This window comes from Thermobia domestica, chromosome 9 (assembly GCF_964235325.1).
Source record: "Thermobia domestica chromosome 9, izTheDome1.hap1.1, whole genome shotgun sequence".
Lineage (NCBI taxonomy): Eukaryota > Metazoa > Arthropoda > Insecta > Zygentoma > Lepismatidae > Thermobia > Thermobia domestica.
Window position 1 is genome coordinate 83,681,942 of NC_137462.1, and position 23,929 is coordinate 83,705,870.

General features: G+C 33.1%; 1 protein-coding gene across 1 annotated transcript in view; it reads left to right on the forward strand.

The window, feature by feature from the left end:
* Window positions 1–19,779, forward strand: part of Gprk1 (G protein-coupled receptor kinase 1) — a 609,628-nt gene extending 589,849 nt beyond the window's left edge. The window contains exon 16 of the mRNA XM_081771441.1: window positions 1,145–19,779. Coding sequence (XP_081627567.1) covers window positions 1,145–1,309 — 165 coding nt within the window. The 3' untranslated portion in view covers window positions 1,310–19,779. The remainder of the gene's footprint in view (window positions 1–1,144) is intronic.
* Window positions 19,780–23,929: the final 4,150 nt, after the last annotated feature.

The window sequence follows — 23,929 nt, forward strand, 5'->3', positions numbered from 1 at the left end:
TATGTCTTTTCGCATTTAACTACTAATGCAAATTATTCTTTCAATTATTATGTATCTATTATGCCTATTAAATCTTATGTAGTTTATATTGTTATATACAAAATTAATTCATATTCTTCTTATAATATTAGAATTGTAATGGGACTGTTACAAAATAAGAGGCAAGTTCTTATAAAATAAAGCAGAAAGAATGAACATACAGATAAATCAAAATAGAGTTGTAGATGTGTATCTTGTACTCATTCTTGAATTCGCAAATCTGCCAGAGGGTTCAATCGGATTGAGGGTCCGAATTCAAACTACTTCATTTCTCACCTGCCGTAAATGTCGACAGCTTCCATCGTTCAACTGTTTTTTGCTTTATATAATCTTTGCAAACAGCAATCTGTCCATCCCAGCTTACTTTTGAACGCACTTATTTTCATTTAACTCATCATTACTGAAGATAGCATTCAGTTTTAATATTCATAATCTCTTAATGCTGTATTATCTTCCGTATCGAGGTGGTTATGATTATTATTATTATTATTATTATTAAGTTAGAATGATGCTAAAAAAAACGTACTGCTAGATGAGTCAAGTTTGAGTGTAATCTATTTGAATTCACTCCGTTTTAGGAACTAATGATGCAGTGAAGAGCATTGCTACACGTAACAGTAAACTTTTAAAGAGTTAAGGTTATTTAGTGAAAGTTATTCAGTACATACTATACGTATCAGTAGACTATTATATGAACTTCTAAAGTATTCAGGTTATCTTTATAACGATAACAAATTTAATTGTACATGATACATTATCTAAATTAAAGTTAAACTTACTAAATTCCTAGAGGAATTTTTACTTGAAAACATACCTTACAATCAAATGAAAGACTATTCACAAATTTTTATGAAAATATGTTGAGCAACTATAGCTTTGATGCAACAGATTATGGAAAATGTGGATTCCATTATTATCTCTTAGTGAGAGTCCTAATTTCATCTGTAATCGACCGCTCTCTGCATCTATTTTTGTCAACGCACTTGCTTCTTCTTTGATCTAGCTATTGAAAGCTTCAGTAGTATGTAGTGTTGTATATGTATTTATTGAAATGTTCTGTTTTATGTATTTATTTACTCTTTTTTAATAAATAAATATGTTTCAGGATGAAATTGGACTCAAAGAATGGGCACTTTCATTACGGTCTGCTCATAAATGCTCGTTAGAACTTCTAGGCAACATGGCGAAGAAAGCTGGGAAAATATATGGAACAGAAAGAGATGCCAACAACAAAAACCCTTTCATTGCAAGAAATACGAATGGTAATTAGCAGCTTAATTAACGAAGAAGTGAAATTGTTCTGTTGTATAGCTTCATCAATCCACCTCATCAATGTGGTGGTAGGTCTCTCCCTTCCCCCGTACAATGATAGCTAAGGGAGAACAACTAACCTAGTACCTCCTAGGTTGTTCGACGTGCTACACAATACTAAATGTGCCCTGGACTAGCTGAGCTGAAACCCTACTTTCCCAGCCGAGTAGCGTGGAAAAGAACTGGAAAGAAAGTAGACTTGTCCGGTATATAATTTTTTTTTTTTTTTTTTTTTCGGGAAAGGTTTTGTAAAAAGAGCAGTGTGATGCGAGGCGATGTGTTGCGTTGCATTGCGCTATTCTTGCCAGGTTGACTGTGTCTGAAAGCAAGAAAAAAGCAAGTATATAAATTTAAATAATCACTTGTAGATACTGCGTTTTAAAACAAATGAAACCATGCGTGCATTTGTGTATAAATGTATATATACATAATATATATATACATGTGACGAACGCCTGAACGAAAAATTGGCGTATGAACGAGTGAGCGAGAGTGCATGTGCGTGCAATTTTTTAAACAAAAAATGCATTTATGCTTACGCATTGCGTGCACGTATCGTGTATGCAGAAGTAAAAATGCATTAAATAGAATCGTAAAGTATTTTTTTTAATCCCTGTGCAGGCCTCCCTATTACACAGCAACAGTTAACTAATAAACTGTTCACAGCAGAAAGAAACAAAACAAAAGAATCTTTTTAATGAAAAAAAAAGTATTTTTCCTTTCCATCATATTAGTTCTTTTTTTCTATATTTTTTAATGCGTGTGTGTGCCAAGGAACAATGATAGAACTGAACTTTTTAGCGTCCCCGTACTGTATTCCCTTGCATAATGAATAGGATTTGTATCGTGATGGAAGGGGAAAAGACTGTAGCATAACAAACAAAATAGCACAACCAGTAAAGAAAACTAATATTGTGCGATGTTTGCCCTCCCCCTTTTTATACACTTATCGCATTCATCAGCATTATCATTATCATCATCATCATCGTCGTCGTCGTTGTTGTCGTCATTATTTTTCATCAGTATCATTTGTAAAATCCCATTCCCACAAATCACTTTTTGCCATTTCATTGTTAGGTCAAAACAATAATAATAATGATAAAAATTAAACAAAAGCTATATTTGCGAGAGAGTGAATGTTATTCATACGTGAATTAAAAATAAATAAATATATATATATATATATTGTATAGCAACTAGTATAGCTCAGTTTTATGTTTTCAATGTTAACGTAAAACTACCACTGCTGCTAGCGTGTAAAAATATAAAATATTATATCCATATAAATACATACAAATATATATATATATGTAAATATATATATTTGTAAAAAGAAAAATACAATCGACACCGTGAAGAAGAATCCGTTATTTATGAAGCAAGTTATTTCAACTTTGCTGTGATGTCAAAAAATATATATATATATCTTCACTACTATTAAGTACTATGTTGTTGCTGCTACTACTTTACCACTGCTACTATTACTACTACTTCTGCTGTACTACCAGGCTTTACTTGAGAAGAGGAATCGCGAATTTAAATCAGAAAAAAATAGTGTAACAATAAATAAATAATAAGTTCAGTGTAATACTAGCTTTTATGTGCTGTTGTATTTTATGATTCTCACTCCCGTCATTTTTTTCTATTCAATACCCATCTAACGGTTGTCTTTCATGTAAGAATGATATTTTGTAAGCAAATACATGATAATTAATTGGGACAGTCTGGTAATGCAGGCACAAATTATATTTTGCTGTGTTCATACATGTTCTTTTCTTTAAAAAGAAATAATAAATAAAAAAGATCCAGTTGCTCCTGTTCGCAGACCTAGAAACAATCTGACATTGGATTTCTTGTGGCATCTAGTATGATTCGATGCGTTGTATTTTTTTTTTTCTTTCAATTAATTATCTTTTCTATACTAGTATTACTGTTAATAACATGTTTATGAATATGTTGCTCTTACCTCTCGATGTTACAAACGAATCCAAATCTGAAAAGAATCCTTTGAAGTATATTTCGTCTAAGAAAAAAAAAAAAATCACTTTTTGTGTTCTTTGTGGAACATACGAGATTTTTGAAGGACGGAATCTAATATTAAAGTGAAATCTGAATCATTAATCCCGTTCTAATTCGAGATGGTGTACTTGTAATAAGATTTGAATTGTGAGCATGCACATCGAAAGCAACTGTATTTTTGTCAGGAGGCTACTGAGAAACTTAAAAGGAAAGGTCAAAATTTGAACACAGATCAAGTTATCTTATTATAGGATGGTCGATTAATGTAGAGATTTAAAATAATAATAACGGACACACAATTTTAAGAATTTAGTGTTAGTAATAAAATATCCACAATATCGAGATAGGAAGTAGGAAGAAATTTATGCAACAGGAAGAAGTATTTTTAATTTAAAGGTATGAAAATCCTTTTTCCTTTTTTCTCTGCCCACAGTAGCGCCCATAGGTAGGTACGTAGAGGAGTGATACAAGAAGTTAATTAGAAATACAAAAGAAGTTACTCTTTGTAGGTAAATCCAAATATGTCGCGCCCCCAAAATAAGACTGTCGTAACTCTAAAATGTCAATTGTACAGGTAAGCCCTCCCTCCCTCCCCCCCCAAAAAAAAACTTGTATTTAAAGGAACTTGACTATCTTTCCTTTTTTTGGAAGTTATAATTTTATTTCAGTATATATAGTATTAATTATTGTTCAGAAGATCTTTCTTAAATACATACAAATTATATTTATTACACATTAAAAATTTATAACAATTTAAAACTTATTTTGAGCTACGACAATATTATTTTTGGGATGCGATGTCTTTACACGATGAAAATAAGAATTTAACAAACAAATAAAACATACGTATGGTTTAAATAGAACTAGGTTTATCAATAACTCAACTATAAGCAAATCACTATTCATATTGTTTCGTAGATAGATACGCATTCATTTGACTATGGTTGGATCATTGGTAAATCTAATTCTATTTCACCCAAATAGATATGATATTTTGAGAAGAAAACAGTTTTATTTCTTGTTTTCATAGTGCAAATATAACATTTTTGTTCGTGGTGCAATTCTTTTGTATTATAATAACCCTTGAGTTTACAGTAAATACTTCCTTCAGCCCACAGGCTAAGGTCGAGATCGATGAATGTGTGGAAAAAACGTTTGTTCAAAACGAAAGAGGTAACAGCAATAAAGTCTACAAGATGTCCTTTTGTAATCGTTCTTCTTTATGATATTTATGAATGTTTTTTACTACACCGATTCAAATTATGTGCAATTCACTTATTTTTTATATGTGTGTTTTTAATATGTGTATTATTTCACTCCGGAACATTTTCCAAGTACATGAAATTCATGTAAATTTTTTACTATGGCAATCTCTCTTTAAAATGTTATTAACGTGAATTTATTTGTTGTAAGTGCTTAAAATGAGAATGTTAGATCAAGAAACTTCAAATTAATGATGTTAATAGTGTGATTGATTAAATTTAATAATTATTACAAACTTTTAATTTTAGTGTGATTGTTGATTCGCTTTAACAATTATTAAAACATTCCGACGATGAGCCATTTATGACCCGAAAACTTGGTTTTAGTGTTCATTGGATAACATACTTGTATGACTAAAGGAACACTTTTATTAATCGTGCAATCTTGGAAATTGTAAGTTCTTCTAAGATATTGTATTGCCACTTTTTTTTTTTTTCCTTTTTCCTTCTCGAATCATAGGCTTTCGTAAAATCTACGAATAATCGATGAACTATACTGTCATGCTCCCACGTTTTCCCTACAAACTGTGCAATCCAGTGTTGACCTATTACGTCTGAAGCCATCTTTTCATCATACATAGTGATACGCTGTGATACAAGAAAGTTGGACAAGATGTTGTAGCAGGTTGTTGATAACAGTATTCCTTGATAATTATTGCGGTCTGTTTCGTAACCTTTCTTAAATCTAGGCAATATTACTGATTCGTTCTATTTCTTAGGAATTCCCTCTTTGTGCCATATTAAGCAACGTGGTCGGTGGATCTCTTAAGTAAAGTGATTCTTCGTTGTATTTTCCAAATACAATAAATGCATCTATCTGGAACGTTTCCATGATAAGGTTTTTCTGTTTTCATCTTGGAGAACCATATTCAATCTGGATTGATATCCTTTTGAAAGTCGACTTATTCTTTTCTACATTTTTTTAAAATTATTTTTATTATTTTTTATTTTACTATTCGCATCTGTACCCGCAGTCTTACATTTATGTATTGTCTGTTACGTACTTAGTAGTCCTCTTCTACCTTCATGGCGTCCTCCAGAAAACCTGAACACTGCGGAGGTAGAAAAGAACGAATAAATAAGTAAGAGATAATACATAAATGTAAGATTGAGAGAGGAAAAAAAAAAGAATTTGAACCCCAATGGCGTTGGTAAGCACAATGTGAGCCCTTGAAGAAAACTAGCCCGACTAAGTTGGGATCGCAAAATGGCATCACTGGCATGCTGTGGTTTAATTATCTCCCATCAAATCTTTTATTTCTGTTATTAGAAACTTAGTTCGAACATATATATATATATAACAGAAACATTTTTGTTTTAAGCAAAAAAAAAAAAAAAAAGAAAGAAAGAAAGAAAGAAAAAGAAAAATGTGCGAATAGAAAGAGAAAATAGTATTTTGGTTCGACAAGAGAACTTGATGCTAAATATTTATATATACATGAGAGAACAGATTTATCTTAAACGAATGAATTATTACGCTACTCACTTAATGTCAATATAATAACATGTCCGAATCTATGTATTGTAAAACAGTTTTCCCTTAAAAAGAAAAAAGAAAAATGTATGTGTGTAGTATTTATGAAACAAGTTTCTGTTGGACTTATATTTTAACTGAATACAGTTTCCTGTACATTTATATGTAGGTATAATATTTGAAATGTATTGTTATTGTTAATTATAATTTATATTGTTTTATTTTGTATACTATATACATAGATACATATGTATAAATATAAATATATAAATATATTTTTGCATATTGCAAAAATTGTCTAAGAAAAATATACGAAAGCAACGTATATAATGTTTGAAGTAAAGATTATAATATGTGAGTGATAAATAAAAACTGTATTTATTAACTCAAGTATCTATTGCAACAAATGAGAGATGTATATTATTATTATTATTTACTATTGATAAGGTTGATTAACATGAGGATTAATGAACCTACTTATATACATTATGTAATTTGAGTTTATATATATAATATTGCCTTTGAGAACGTCTCGTCATTCAGCATATTATCAGCTGAATTATTCTTAGATTCTTCCATTTCATCTAATAAAAGGAACAGACAACTATTCGTTAAAAAGCAAATTGTTTGTTTCTTCTTTAATGATTTCATACATATCTTTCCCAAGAAGTCATGAAAATAGGACAGATATGATGTAGGAATTCAAGAAAACTAAAAACGCTTGAAATCAAAATGCATAATAACTTGAATACGAATCGCACCAATTGCCAAAGCTTGTGGAATTTTATTTTATTTTTATTTATTTCTTACTATAATTATATGTATATTTTAAAAAGTTTAAAGATTCTTTTATAACAGCTGAAACTATATTTCTTCCTTTTAAAATATCCCCCCACCCCCACCTAGGTAGTAAGGGAACTACATAAAAATAATAAGGAAACAGGATAATCTATAAATGTTACTTATATTTGTAAATATTCAATTAGAAAATAAATATGTATATAGCAGTACGTAGCAAATATTAAATAACTGTTATATTTCGTTTCTAAAAATATTTAATAAAATTTTTAATGAATATATGCATACACATTTTTTTTTTTAAAAAAAAAGGCGTTTCGAAATTTATAATATTTTGAGAAGTTTTAAAAGAACATATACAAATTTTTCTTTAGTTTTTAATATTTTGTATATTTTATTTGCATAACCTGAAATTTCTCGGTGGATTTTTAAAATATCCGAGAATATGTAATACTTTTTATAAATCTTTGGAAAAAAAAATCTATTCAAACCTTATTTGATAAGGTTTGAGGGTTAAGAGGCCTCATCCCGGCGAAATTAAAATACCGCTAATTTTACAATAATAATGTAATATCTTCAAATAGATAAAAGATAGTCGAAATGTGGAACAAGAGCGCCCTAGACAATATCATTTTATATGAGATAACTTTATCACGACTCACTTATCTGCTTTCGATTTCGAGCCATTTTGAAAATCGGCATTTATTTTCGCGTTTCTAAACGGCTGAAAACGTTTGATTCGGTGATTTGTGATAACGGTACCTAACGCAAAATAATATTGTCTAGGGTGCTCTTGTTCCACATTTCAATTATCTTTTATTTACTTGAAGATATCACATAATTACTGTAAAATTAGCGGTATTTTAATTTCGCTGTGATGAAGCCTCTTAAAGGTATGTTTCAAGTTTTGACACTGACTCCTATCATTATTATCCGCATAAGTTACGTCAAAAACTGAGGTACGTGACTTCGTTTTGAAGAAAGCATTGAACTTTTTAGTATTATATATTAGAAAATACCTAGGTAGAATGAAATTTGTAGTAAAAATTCAGCTCACAGCCGCGAAATATGAAATCTTTCCACAGATAACTAACTTATTTAATCATTTCTTGCATAGATATTTCTTGACAATATATAGTAAAATTAGTCATCTAACAGAAAAAAATTACTTTTGACAACGAAAACAAATTTACTCAATTTTCTTCCTTGAATTTTGAAACAAGTTATACAAAGGTATATTTCAATGTACCTTATTCAAAACAGCTTAAACTAGTCCGGTAGTGACTTCGTTTATGTTTCCTCTCATTTCTTGCAATGTATGCTGTGTACATTAAATATACTTCTTGAATCTATATGAAAAATAGGATGTATATAAATATATTTCTACATAAGTTCTCACTACATGAATAGAAAGAAAAGTGGTTAATTTATTTATTCTGCTGGAGAATAAAGGAAATGGATCAAACAAGCTTTTACAAAGAATATCATTATTAAAAACGAAGAGAGAAGAAAGAAACTATTTATTACAAAATTTGAAATTTGCAGTATACTTTGTTTAATGTCCACTTCAAAGCATGGTATCTGAAATCTGTTTATTCCAGTTATGCGCTTTTCATATGCCTTCTGTCCTATATATTGGCAGCAACTAAAGGGATGGTGTAAGTATTTAAATTATCCCTAATATATTACTATTATTATGTCAATCTTTGTCTTCTTTGTTTACCATTTAATGCTTTAGAGCTTGTCGCTTTTCTAATTGTCATTAAAAATATTGTTAATGCGTAGGAGCGAGCGAAACATTTTTTATTCAGAGGGTTGAATTAACCTTGTATTCATGATAGACTTTTGAAGAAAACTCACAGCACAATCATCCGAGCTGAACTTACCTCACATTCTTGTCCGATTTCAACTATTAGCTATAAGCTTATTGGGAAGACACAAAGAAACACGTCTGAGTCCTGGTAAAACTAAGATGCCTCAGTCTTCAGTCACGCTCCTAGTAGTTCAAAGTCAAGGTAATTGTTGTTAGCCGCACTGCCTCATACGTGACGTCAAGAGATGTTGTAGTGTGCAAGGCAATTTGAAGATAAACTGAAGGCTTGTTTTCATCGAAATAGGAATTTTCGTTGGAATTTCGGAAAACGAAAGTTATGGTGTACAGTCAGGTATTTCTGTTCTGTATGTAGAATGGAGAAAGTCGTTTCAATTAATTTTTACAATAGTTATGAAATGAAACCTTTAAGTTTTACGTCCCACGCTTATGCTAGCTAGGCTAACGGAGACGGTGATGATGAGAAATGAGTGAAATGATGAAATGAGGGAAGGGAGAGGAAACGAGAGAACCCCGAGAAAACCCACGCACACGGTGTTTGTTACAATAGTTATGGCTTGTATACACAGTAAATTCAATTCTAAAATGAAATCACAGTGTGCTTTTAACCTACGGAACATTTTATCCGGGAAGTACTAGATCACACAAATTTAAAATAAACTTTTCAGTTGGAGTTATAAATTAGTAGTTTATTATTATTGCTATTATTATTATTATTATTATTATTATTATTATTATTATTATTATTATTATTATTATTATTATTATTATTATTATTATTATTGTTATTATTATTATTATTTTGACATCCAAAGGAAGTCTTTCCCTTTGATGATGTGAAAAGTAAACCGAAGTCAATAATGAGAATATTTGGCTCAAGATTTGCACATCAAAATAATTTCCGATTTGTGCTTTTATAGCATGATTCATGATAGCACGTATTGTTGAGAAGATATTTTTTTTTAACGGTGTTAATAGCAATTTTAGTGGTCTGCTTATTTAATATGGACAACAGGAACAGAATACTTGCATTGCCTAGGTTTCGAAAGCAATATTTCTTGGACTTTTTGAAAGAGAAATCAGTCAATTTTTAATATAATGTGCTTATATTAATTTGCACTGTTTGTTGTTACTTCATATTTTTATTTCATATTAACGTACGTATATGAGATTTAGAAAAACTGTGTTTATGTGCGAGTTACATCTGAATAAGATTGGAATCAGATGCCCAAAATGTAATTTAATTTCGGAAGGCACATCAGAAATGTGCGCACAATGTAAATGGAAAAAATCCGATGTCTAATTCGATATAAATTTTTCAATTAAGGATATTCGTTAATATTCCCACTAGCTCTTTATATTTTATATAGATATATGTGTATGTGCAGTTCTCTGTACAATATATTCAAAAAGAATAATTTTCTATATTAAAATTTCATAACTTTGTTAAATGATGTGTGTTCAAAAAGCCGTAGTTCTTTACAAGCTTCTCAATTCATTTTGTTCATCAAAGCAACATTTTGCATTTAACTAGAAAATTATTATATGAAATTCTAATATACTCACTCAATGTTCGAAATATATTGAAAACTTCGGAAAAGAAAAGAACCAACAAAAAATTAACTAATATCTTTATATCTAAATATTTTTTATATATGAAATATTGAGGAAAACGTTTCATGTTAGAAACTTAATTTTATCTGGAAAAGGAGAAAGAAAATAATAAGATATTGACTGAATAGCGATTGTGACTCGTATGTGTTTTCCAGTAACTAACTTAGTTAACATTCCAATAACACCAAAATATTTTTTTCATTTTTATTTATTTATTTATTTTTTTTTTTTTTTATTTATGAGATAGGCAAACAAATTAATACTACAATTCAACCCTTAGATGGTATGCCTATTATCTACCTTTTAACGGTATTCATGGTCTCTTAGACCGCTAATAGTTTCTATTTTATATCTTAGTTTCTATTTTTCAATATTAGCTTAAAATTTTCTTTGGAGAAAACAACTTTAAGATGTGACTCATAAATACTTTTTGTGGCACAGACTGATTACACCGTTGAAGAGATCATTAAAACAGACGAAGAAATGAAGAGAACATAGTTAGAAATTAAATTATACTATTTTAGGCGACATTACAGCTTATCGCTGACGCAATTTTTATATATATTGTATTTCACTTCACATTACAATACTTATATATCCAAGATTTTTGAGGATGTAATGTCTGTTTTCAGGATGCACCCTTATACATTGCAAATTGATGTTATAAGACTAAGACTATGATACTCTATGAACAAAGTATAAAGAGGACCAAAATGATCCGAAGCAAAATAACGTGTCTAGAGGATATCTGAAATTCATTGCATTGATAATTTCCACAATGTTATCACGAAAACATAAGGAGAAATAAAACACTAAAGATACAGATTGATAGTGGTAAATGTATGAAATTGGAGCAGCTCATGACAGAAAGTGTTAACAGAAATTATGAGTTTTTATCCGTATGAGTTTGCTCTTGATGTCCAGCAGAAATTAGTAGTAATAAAATCTCACTTAAATTGGAAGTTTTAAAATTTCAATCGAGATCAGAATTTAAAAGGCAGTTTAGTTTGCGCGAATATTTGACGTGGGTAAGTCGGAAGTATGAATAAAATTATATCTTTATTCGTATTCTTTTAGAAATTTGAATTTTTTTAAAAATATATTTACGAAATATATCAAATTTTGAACGAGGCTGTTTCTGTCAAAAACATTTTTCATAATGTGCTTGGAACGACTGCTTTACAAAGAAGATCCAGTGATAAACAAGATAAGCAGTACTGATAAATTACTTTGTCTTTTGCTTGTAAGAACAATAGTAAGCGTAAGTTGTGAATGCTGATATCTTACGATTCATGTTTAACGTTAATATTAAATGTCGTAAATTTACTCTGTCTAAATGTAAGTAATTTACATTGGTTCTAACAAAGAGAGAACTAAACTGAGCCCAAGATTCACTCTTTGTGTGAACTATTATGTCATTACAACGTGTATGGGGATTGATGTTCGTATCACTGTCATGTATTTTGTGTTCTTGTTGCTACATATATACATATATTCCGTATCTAAATGTTTAAAGTGGAGTAACCACTTCGTATCTCATGTTCAACCATGATTGATATCAGCATAAAATGGCAACTTACGAAGAAACTGGCAAGTAGAGTTTCAAGAGCAAAAATTTTTACATAGCAAAGTGATTTTTCTTATAGCTTTCTGAATAGCATATTGATTGCTATTTAGCCCATCAAAGAATTCCAAGCAACTGTAGTAGACGCAATATGAAGTTTTTCATATATTTAAATGAGAAAAGAGTATTCGTTATTTGAAATTAAGTGAAGCTAAAGAATCAAGATGAAAGTCGATATATACGTATAATGAAAGGAAGATTTGTAATTTCCATAATTAAACAAGCTTCTATCCGCAACTTACGTTATTTCAAAAATATTAATGAAATTGTAAGGAAATTGATAATGGTTAAAAATAATCGTTTCACTGTCCTATCTGCTTTGTCACACCAAAAATTTTGGGTAACTACCAGTTCAGGTATTTTGAACAAAAAATTGCTTAAGCAAGCTAAAACTTCAGTACATAAATGTAATAGAAGAGGCCTATAATACTGAACCCAATAATATTAGATCTGTCTCTGACATTGAAGGCAGGCATTGTAAATAGTTCTTTCATAGATATCGTGAGTTACAATAATCTGGTTCTATTTATTCCTTCAGCCACTTGAGGTGTATATTAAGAAGTAATCAATTTGGACTATGTACGTGAAGTCTGCTTTCGCATAAGCATATGAAAATCATACGTTAATTTTCATATTTTCATTTTCATGTTGACAAACGTTTAGTTTCCTGACAAAATACTTATTTATAATATGGGGAACTTTGGAATATTTTTGTGAGAGGTCTGAAATGCTGTGTCCGCTGATATGCAAGCAATATTACGTCTTATGATCAATCAGGTACTTCGTTGAACTGTCGAAAAATGTAAATCTGTCTGTACTGACTTAAACTATACCATTCTGATCTCATAAATTGCAGTAGCAAGTTAATGCAAGAAAATATTTGGTATACTTATTTGAAATACTGAGAGGGAGTACTTAATGCAGTAGAGGGAGCACTTTTATTTATTATTAAAAGCAGTAAATATTTAACACACAAACAAGAAAAATGCTAATTGCGACTAATAAGTAAATACAGCGTTGTACAAGTTGCAGCTATTGTGTTATTGCGACACCTAATTCATATTAAGTATGTTTCGAACTGCAAATGTGTATAACGTTGTCATTCTTCAATAAATTTAGTTAATAGTGAACTATTTCAAGATACGTTCTATGGTAGATGAAGGTATTTCTGTAGGCTATGGGCCGTATACTAACGAGGACAAAAAGCGTCGCTGCTGACGTCCCCATTAAACCAAACTCATTTGTTCATTCACACTCAAGGCTATGGTAAAAGCTCAGGAAAAAGTAGAAACGAACTGCTAAAGATCTTTTAACAGTTACAAGCGTTTGCGATTTCTATAAGAAATTGACTTCATGAAACAAAATTAATATTTTAGGTTTTTTTATGCATTTGTTTACGTCTCATGGGCAGTATCCATGTTAGTTTTTTGTCTATTCATCAAACAATTTGTACAAAAACCAATAAGATTATCCCATCTTGAATAAAATTTGCTACATATAGGATTTAACAAATTTGAGTGATAAATAGCAGTGTCGGGTTTTCTTCGTTTTAACTATTTTGTCTCCTTTTGTTCTTACGAGGACGGACCGATCGTAGGTCCACAATATCAGCAAGAATATAGTGCATGGCTATGGAACGGTGAGTACGTTAATTTTCAGATATTTGAAAAAAAAGAAAGATAGATAGATAGAAAAGCGCCGGTGTAAATTGGCATTAGCAATGATGATGAAATTTGTAGAACTAAAAACAATGACAGGAGAATCCTGAGAAAACTTCCGACAATGTATACAAATAGAACAGAAAGGATACAACTTCTACTTCATTGGATTTAGTTAAATGGGAAAATATGCACGTATTTGGAAGTTAGGCGTTGATAGAAACGAAATACATTTAGCTGGTAATGTGTCGAGTATTTCTAATGACGTACTGAAGTATCTTACTTCAGATACTTAGTTTTCGTGTGACAGTAGCTAGGTTTTAAATAACACCGATGGTACGCTGAATTTTATAACAACATTATCGCAACGATGACGTTATGCTATTTGATTCCACTGTAGAGGTACAATAACTACGAAGCACTGCTGGTAGTTAAAGTTTAAAGTGCCTTTTAGCACCGATGTTATACGAGAATTGCCGGTAGTGTCTAACGATAGATCTTTTAATACAATAGTAACATGACTTTGATTATTGTGAACTCGAAAGATGTACCTAGTGCAATAGCAACAGTAGCGAATTAATTAGATAAAGTACCAAGAATGAAGCACAATGAAACCAGAAAGTAAATAGATAATAAGAGAAAATCGAATATCAAACTAAGTCGTAGTCTATTAGACAGGTCGCTTAGACCCGAAACTCTATAAAACTTCACAGATTGCTGAAGTTTGTTTACGAAGAATCTGTAGACTTCAGTTTCTCAAAATAAATAGCTCAGATACACAAGTGAGTTTTCATGTTCTCAGTCACGGTGAATTCAATCGGAATGCAACAATTTTTACATAGATCTTTGTTGATTTTTTAAAATAAGATTCATTAATTTATTTGTACATAATGTATTTTTGTATGGTGCTAGCAGGTCTTTCTTTTATGAAAACAAACAAACAAACAAACAAATGGTTCTAGATTCAACAATACAAAGATAAGTGTGTAAAATAATTATATGTTACTTTCTCTTAAATAAGATCGTTGAAATGAACCTGCATTGTTTGAAAGACGGAAATATTTAACCATAATAATTACAAAGTACATTTTAAGTGATAAAGGGTAAGTTGATTTAATACATTTTGTCTTATTGTTGCGTGGAGACACTTGTGGACAAAGTGTACTTTGTTTAAATAGGAAAGGTTACTTAGTTCTCTGAAATTTTCAAATCCAGCTCAACTTATATAATATCATCTTCTCTCTAAGTGAAATGGATCTTAACTTTTCAGTGATTTTAAGGTTTCTAAACTTCAAACTAACATGTTTTGGCGTAGACTATCTTCGGTTAAATAAATGAGAGTGTGCTTTGACCACTTAAAGAAAGGTATTATAAGAAATTTTCCTTTTTGTTCGTAGAAATTCGCCGAAAAGTTTTCGTTACAAGCTTGATATAGAGTAAGAAATAGCGTTGGGCACTACTTAGTTAATTCAAGGTTGCTTTCTTCACCGAGTAGAAGTTTCTTTCTTCAGTGACTTTTTCTTAAAAAGGTTGTAGAGAATCCTAAAGTTCCTTGAAAGGTACATAGTATGTAGTCTAGTAAAAGACACTGAAATTGTAGAACATAAGTTTAGGACCATATATTATTTATACTCTCAATATCCTGTCTCATATCGACAACGTTAACGGAATAAAGAATATATATATACTTCTCTACAGACGTATATACAGACTTCTATACAGAACGTCGTTCCACAATTATGAGTGCAAAATCCAGGGGCTTGCACTAGGGCGGAAGCCTTGTTTCCACCAGCGATTGTGTTCTATATGATAGCCCTGATTGTAGACAATAACCCGATACCGAGTTTGAGGAAGCTTTTGTTGAGAATAGCTGATAAAGTTTGTGCTAGTCCTTCTGGCACACCTTCCACAAATTACGCGCTGTGCATGGACCACGTTTTTTGGCTTTGCTTTCTTCAAACACCCAAATACACAAAAGTTCATTAGTGTAGTAGCCGTAGATTTTACAGGAATGTCTGAATAAGATACAGCCGAAATCCAGTTTTACGTTTATATTGGCCATGTATGCAACAGTTGTTTGAATTGTATTATAGGATGCTTTCTCTTGGTGAATATACACCTTTGACATTTCATATCATACAAAGAAGGAATGTCTTACCAGCAAAGACTCTGTTGCAGCGGAAGCTTTTCTTGATAGCAGAAACCGTCACTACCATGAATCCGAGGGGAAAACTTTCGCGGAATATGCGAACCAAGTTTTCCTAGTCCTTAATATCCTTGGAATGATAATAAACGTCACGGATCTGTTTGAGAGTTAACAAGTATATCCGGGGTTACATCTTAGCATTTGTCACCCGATAAATACAGCTCATACTGCCGTTTACTGTGTGTTCTCTGATGTGTTGTTCAGTGGTAGAGCGAGCACATGGCTTGTTTCAGTTTCAGCTGTAAATCCCAGCTTTGATCCTTTCCTTTCGTACACCTTGGCAGTGTTTTTTTGTTGGATTTTCCTTGTTGATCTGAGCAGCAGATACAGTTGTCTGATCATTCTACATTTGAGCTTTTTCATTCTGGGGCCGCGGTGGCTCAGTGGTAGATCGTTCACCTCTGGTACTTGGGGTCTCGGATTCGATCCCAGCCCCCGACAAGTGAACTTTGTAGTGGACAAACACCGTGTGTGTGGGTTTTCTCGGGGTTCTCCCTTTTCCTCCCACTTTGTTCATTCCACCATTTCATTCATTTCTCATCTTCACCATCTCCTTTAGCCTAACCGGCATAACCGTGGGACGTAAAACTCAAAGATTTCATTTATTTTTTTTTTCATTCCTATCCATTGTGGGACAACTATTTACTCTGGCGGTACATTTTTGTTTCATTTGATTACATTGATGATACTCTTCTTTAGACATGGTGAAACCGTTAAAAAAAAGCACCCGAACTATACCGTATGTCAGAAAGGGTTATGATTTCCCCTCCTAAGCGGTGTTATTTTCAAGAGGAATTTTACTCCCAGCAAGCCGCACTCTGAGACAGCATTTATTCTACTGTACAAGCTTCTTCTTGTTATGCTTCTCTTCCTCACGTCAAGATTACATTCCCCTCAGGAATCATTCAGACTTATTCCCATTATTGTGCACCAACTTTCTGGAAAGCGATCGGCTACTTTGAATTACGTTATTTAATTGACAGAGATTTTTGAAATGATAGGCTATAGTAACTTCAGTCTTTCTTTTTTGCATAAAATATTTTTTTAACGATGTAAAACTAGGTTGAATTTGCACAAAGGACCATAGAACAAATGTGGTGAAAGTAAATTACTTAAATTTCTGTGATGTACTGTTTCTCAAACGGCAGTACTTTATTTTATTTATTCATAATGCTATTAACTATAACCACTGGTGTGACAGTCCTTCGCGGGCCTGGTCCACTTCAACGCCATCTGTTAGCGACCGGCAGAATTACATCAAGCCTCGCGACGATCATTTGATCAGCGTTTCACATTGCCTTGTTAAACAGGTGTATCAGAAGCTTTCTGGACCTAGTGGCCGTCGTATCTTTTAATCATGTGACTCCCCAAATTGCTTCCGGACGCCGGGAGCTCGCCGAAAATTATGATGATGCGAGTCCAACGCTCTAACCGTTAGGTTACAGAATCCCTCGCTCTCTCTGCATTAATATTTAAAAATATGAATTTTTCTATTTGTTTGTAACAAAAGCACAAATTTTACTGCAAGGTAATGTTGCACATTTTTGAATTCACACACACACACACACACATATATATATATATATATATATATATATATATATATATATATATAATTTTTGTTTTAAAAAGCAGATGTATTAGTACACCGGACGCATTTTCCAGGAAGAAGAAAGAGGACATGTCCGGAGAAAAGAGAACGTTTGGTAACTCTGCGTCTTAGAGAATTGAAATGAAAATGCTGTTAGTGCAAATTCAACAAGTTTGAATTTGTCACGTGTAAAAACTGTTCGTATTTAGTACATCTGAAGAAATTCTCCGTAAATACATGATATCTTTAAATCTAAGTAGTGGGCGTACCGAAAAGTAGTGACACGACATTATGATGTAACTTTAGGTCACGGGTGGATATGGCTTATTCGGGCTGCTGACCCTTCGTATTCAAGAACTATAACGTTAAAAAAAAAGTTTATTAATTTGCATAATTTGTCATTTTTCTCTATTTTTGTATTGCAGTATTTGTATTTCTCTATTGCAGTTTTTTTTTTTTTTTTTTTTTTTTTTTTTTTTTTTTTTTTAAAGTAAGATACTAGGTAAGTGCTGTACAAATATTTTGGGAATATATACGTATTTATTTTGATTTATTCAAAATATACGTTTTTTCCCTTTTATTCGATTTGACCAAGTAAACATTTTTACTTTACCTAGGAATAATGATTGATATCAATAATAGACGTCTAAAGAAAATTGTACGTTATTTTTATTTCCATAGAACAGATAAACTAGTAGAATATAGTTTATATTTTCTAAACCAAAATTTTGGGTGTATTTATTAATGTGTACATTTTGTTTAGTAAACGTGTTATGCGTTAACTGAAACACTAAAATCTTCATTTATTGTGCAATACTCTAGTAGTAATAATCAACGAACTTAAAAAGTTTGTTATTGAATTCTCTATGTCTGTGTGTCTGTCCGTCTGTCTGTTATCTGCGATTTTTTTCAATTTTGAACCCTTCGATAAAGCATCAAAAACTATCTGAGAAAGTGATTAAATTTGTCGTCACGCTTACCGTTCCCGAGATATTGAGCAAAAAATGGCCGATTTCCAGAGATTTAAGGAGACATATCTCGGGAACCGTAAGTCATAGAAAGATTATATTGGTGTTGATCAATACCTAAGAGGATGGTAAATATTTTGGTGCTAAATAATAACCGGTGGCCACTGTCCAACTGGCCATTGGTTTGGCCAGTGGCCACCAATTAATATCGAAACCAAAATGTTTTTTTACTACCCACTTAGATATTGATTAACACCAATATCATCTTTCTATGATTTACCGTTACCTTGATATTGACCAAAAATAGTTCCGATTTCGGGAGATTGGAGGAGCCATATTTCAGGAACCGTAAGTCACAGAGAGATCACATTGGTGTTGGTCAATACCTAAGAGGATGGAGAACATTTCGGTACCAAATAGTAACCGGTGGCCACTGATCAACTTGCTGCTGGCCAACTGGCCACCGTTCATCAGATATTGGCCAAAAAAGTTCGAATTTCGGGATATTTAAGGAGCCATATCTCGGGAACTGTAAGTCATAGAGAGATGATATTTTGCGAATTTTTACGAAAAACAGAATAAAGTGCGGATAAAAATATTTACTTTCGCATACAGAAATCATCACAGATATCCTTCCCGCTCCCTCTCTCCATTCTTTTTAAGTTTGTTTTTGCAATGCTCTTGGAGCATTCTCAACTTGTTTTATTTTGCAATCTTGAAATTTAAGGTAATTTGAAGTGGACATTAAATATTCGTAGCTTGTTATATTCTCATGTTAACATCTGGATTACTCGAAACGTAATCGTATATCTTACGTTTATAATTTTATTCTGTATATAAATAGATGAAGTTTATGTATATTTAGACTATGCAATTTTTATTAAAAGTTTGGCATGTTGGAAAATAGATATTACGGAACAGTAGGCTCTCTTCTACGTATATGCAGAACATTTATTGTTGCTTTATACCATTGTAAATAGTTTTCACGTTACCTGTTTTACTTAAAATTAGGGACTTTTTGTAAATATAGTAACTACTAAAAATAGTCTTAAATGTATTAAGTATGTTTTATGTCAGAAAAAGCAAATCTTGATTAGTATTGTATTTTCTCTGCTGTACTTTCATATAAGTGTTTAAAAGAGATGTTGAAACATTTTGTGAGTGTTAAAATCAATGCCACAACAGTATGTCCAAGTCAGATTTTGTTTCAGGTAGATGAATGGGCCTGTGACTACAAAAATAAATAAATAAATACATAAAAAAATAAATTTCCCCATGACTTAACTGAGATAACTAAACTCTTGTGCAATGTTTTCAAACAATTTTATAAGTTGGTATGTGATATATCAAAAAATAATAATAAAAATCAAACCTCATCTCATAATGTGTGAATTAATATTTGTACCACACCTGAATATTTATTTTTACATATAAGCAGTATGTACCTAGTCTTACCATAAACACTGTCCCAAAGTTTTAAGTACATGGCACAAAATGGTTAGAGATATTTTAATATCATAATAACATGAACTACATAGATGCATTATGAACAAAAATTACAAACAGTTATTCAAAATGGCCACAATTAGCATACACACAGTTCTAGTCTTTGTGGCCACTCATCAATTGCATTACGCAACACATCAACTGAAAAACCTGCAGCTGCCTTCCGAAGAGACCGCTTTAAACTTTCAATATTGGGATGTCTTTTCTTGCAAGCCATCTCCTGAAGCTTGAACCACAATTTGTAGTCCAAAGGGTTTAGATTCGTACTTGCAGAAGGCCAATCTGAAGTGGAAATGAAGTTCGAAACATTTGCCTCCAGCTACTGCTGGGTTGTCCGGGTCTTGTGTGCTGGGGCTGAGTCTTGCTAGAAGCTCCAGCTCTGTCCATGGAAGAGTGTGTTGTGAGATTCTTGACTAGTTTCTCAAGCACTGTCTCCTGGTAACTTTGGCTGACATTTTGGCCCCCTTTTCACAGAAATGGAGCTCTGTTGTACCCTCATAGCTTATACCCCACCACACCATGACCGATACAGGCTGCTGCTCTATATCTGTGATTCCTTATGGCCTTTTCACCAGTTTTTCTAGAGAATATACCATATATCCTGTCATTTTATGCATTGAAAGTCCCCTCAACACCGAAAATATTTTCTTCAATGAAATGGACTCGACGGTGCCCATTTTCTACGTAACTCTTAAGTACGCGCTTTGCTTTAAGAGCCTCTGGTGCTTCAGTTCATTTGTCAGGAGATGTCCTTTGCGTTGTATAAGCATGGAGTCCCAGATCAGTGCTTAACGTGCGAGACATAAGACATTTTCAATATCTTTAGCACACTTGCCATAACTGACTGTTTCCTAACTGGCTTTCGTCGACATGCGCCGCCACTGCTTTCAGAAGTTCCGGTGTTCGTACTGTGCGTGGTTTTCCTTGCTGCGGACAATCTTTCTCAGTTCGTCTCAACAGAGCGGTGCATTGTGTGGTAAATGAATTTTTTTACTAATGTGCAGCTTCTGAAGGTTTTTGAAAACCTTCCCTGGTAATTTGTCTGTCTTATGCAACGCTATCGTGGACACACGATTTTCATCCGCGCCTCATTCCATCTTGAACACTTACAACTGGCACCTTTACACTTCTTCAGATCATCCAGCAGTGACTCACGATACTGCTCTTGACGTCGCTCGCTTGTACAGGCGGAAGTACAGCCACCTTCAAAATTTGAAACAGTATTTATGGTAAGTCTAGCTATATACAAGGATGAGTCAATAATTATCTGCACTTTGTTTTTATCTTTTATTAGAACAACAGAAGAGACCAGATATATGCAACACATTCTTGCTTTACAGTGCACTTGTTGCAGCACTTTAAAAGCTTGAATATACACGATAATGCACCGACAAACAAGGAGTCATCAAAGACATTAAATTAAGCAAAAATGTCTAATAATTATGGATTGAACAGCAGTACCATTTTACCGTAGGCGCTGATATAATTTTGAATACCTCGTGAACGCGGAAAGATATCTGTGTCGGGTAAAAAGATTACAGAAAAAATCGACCTTGACATGCAGTGATGTACCTGTGATAGTAGAGTGGTCACTGCACAACAGGGATCCCCACAGATAGGGAATACATGTTTGAATTCTCCATCTGTCTGTAGGATCCCTGTAATGCGGCAACCACTCCGCTACTATTGCCACGTCATTGCATTTGTCAGAGTCGACTTCCTATGTAATTTGTGACCCGATAGCGAGATATTCGGCGTATGTCAGCGCCTTCGCCGTTTTGACTCGTGTTTATTATACTTTTTTTTTTTTTTTTTTTTGCATAATTTCATCTCTATGTTACCTCCTTCAGTTTGTCAATGTATTGTCTTACCACCATGTGCTATATATTTGACTGGAAACATCTGAACCATAGCATGCACGTGGAACGCGTCATCACGAATGTCTACATAATCACTGACAGTCAATGCGTTCCGTGAGCGTAATCACAAGATGCCTTGAATATTAGGAAATCGAAGGCCACAACATCACAGAGCCGTCACCATATTTAACAGTAGGCAGACAACCGTTTGAAGTATAAATTTATTTGGTCATATAATATAAAGATGATTATCAAAATAATGGAATACCTGTACCATTATTAACATGCACAACAGCTTTGATTCATCGTGAAATGGGGCATATAAGTCATGAATAGTTTCCAGAGGAATATTGTACTCTCAGTGATGTAATGCTAATTTTTAGGTGGGTATACGCACACACACAAACATATATAAAGGTAACCAAGAAAGTTCTGTCGCTTTTTGTGGAGATCTGTGTTCCATTGGCTCTCACACTGGGAGTTGAGTGCGAATGGAGATAAGGCGAAGGTCATTTGGTGTGAGTATATCCAACATACTACCTGGTTGTGGAAGTTCAGTTACACCGTGAACTTACGTAAGAACAGAGTGAGCATGAGACCTCCACAGAGCGTCATAAGGGCGTGTATGCTGTACGAGTTCAACTTGAGATCAAACGCCGCTGCAGTGGGGCGGAAGATATTCCAGGCCTTGGATGAGGATGTCGTCCAGCAGTGGTATACGCGGACATTGCAGCAGTGGTATAACAAGTTTAAGGACGATGAAGAAACACTCGAAGACCAACACATGTACAAAATGAAGATCTTCAGGCAGCAATTGAGGTGAACAATGGCCAGACATGTGAGGAACTGGGACTACAATTCAGTGTGAGTGGAGAAACCATTCGGAAGCAACTCCATCAACTTGGAAAGCACTTACAAGTTGGGTCAATGGGTCTCACATGACTTGACTCCAGGCCAGAAGGCAACGCGAGAAGATACCTGTGTTTCTTTGCTGTCTCGTCTGAGGAAGGAGCTATTTTTGGACAGGGTGTTGACATGTGATAAGAAGTGGAGTTTCGTACAGGATCCACAGCGGCGTCATCGTTGGTTAGCATCCCATGAACCGGCTCCAAACAGCCGAAACCAGCACTGCACCAGAAGAAGGTCTTCCTGTGTGTTTGGTAGACTGCTCGCGGCATCGTGCATCAGGAACTGCTATTAGCTGGTCAGAGCTTAATGCAACTGTGTACTGTCAGCAGTTGAACCGTGTTCAAGAAAAACTCAAAACTGGAGCCATCACTTCTGAATCGCAAAGGGGTCCTCTTGTTAAGGACAGCGCTAAGCCCTACGTGGCTAGGACGTCTCGGGACACTATTCTACGCGTTGGATGGGAAATACTATTGCATCCGCCGTACTCCTCGGACATTGCACCGTCCGATTATCAACTGTTCCAATCCTTGGACAATTACCTTAGAGGACGCCAGTTCAAATCTCTAGTAGAGATGCAATATGCACTTGATACCTTCTTCGCATCACGGACCAAGCTCAACCGCAATGGAATACATTGCCTTCCAGAACGTTGGTGAAAGGTCGTTAATACTGATGGGGACTATTTTTGATCTTCCAGGTACGTCTTAGGTGACATATCGATGTTCGAAGGTGGTGGCTGAAAAAGTGACAAAACCTTCTTGGTTACCTTTATACATTACACACACACACACATATATATATATATATATATATATATATATATATATATATATAAGAACAAACCATGTGTTTAAAATATGAAAAAGGTGTTCAAAATGTTTTACCCATAATTTAAAACACACACGAAAAAAAAAGAAACATGTTTTAAACATTTTCAACGGTTTAAAACATAATTTTAAACATATTTCAAAATCGTGTAATAACGTATTTACTAATACTTTTTTGCTCTTGCAACCGATCTTTTCATTTGTTTTATTCTCGTTAAGACTACACTGTCTTGTGTACAGAACATTTCAGTATAGGTTAGTAATTCTCAACTTATTTCATATTACGACCTCGTTTTATTACACCCTCTTGCCAGTGACTCTCGTAAGTATTTTCTTGGTTCTAATAAGCTTTTAAGGTAGATTTTAAAATCTAGCTGCTATAGAGGTTTCACACTATCTATCAATATACATGGCAAAACAAAAGTCCTCACCG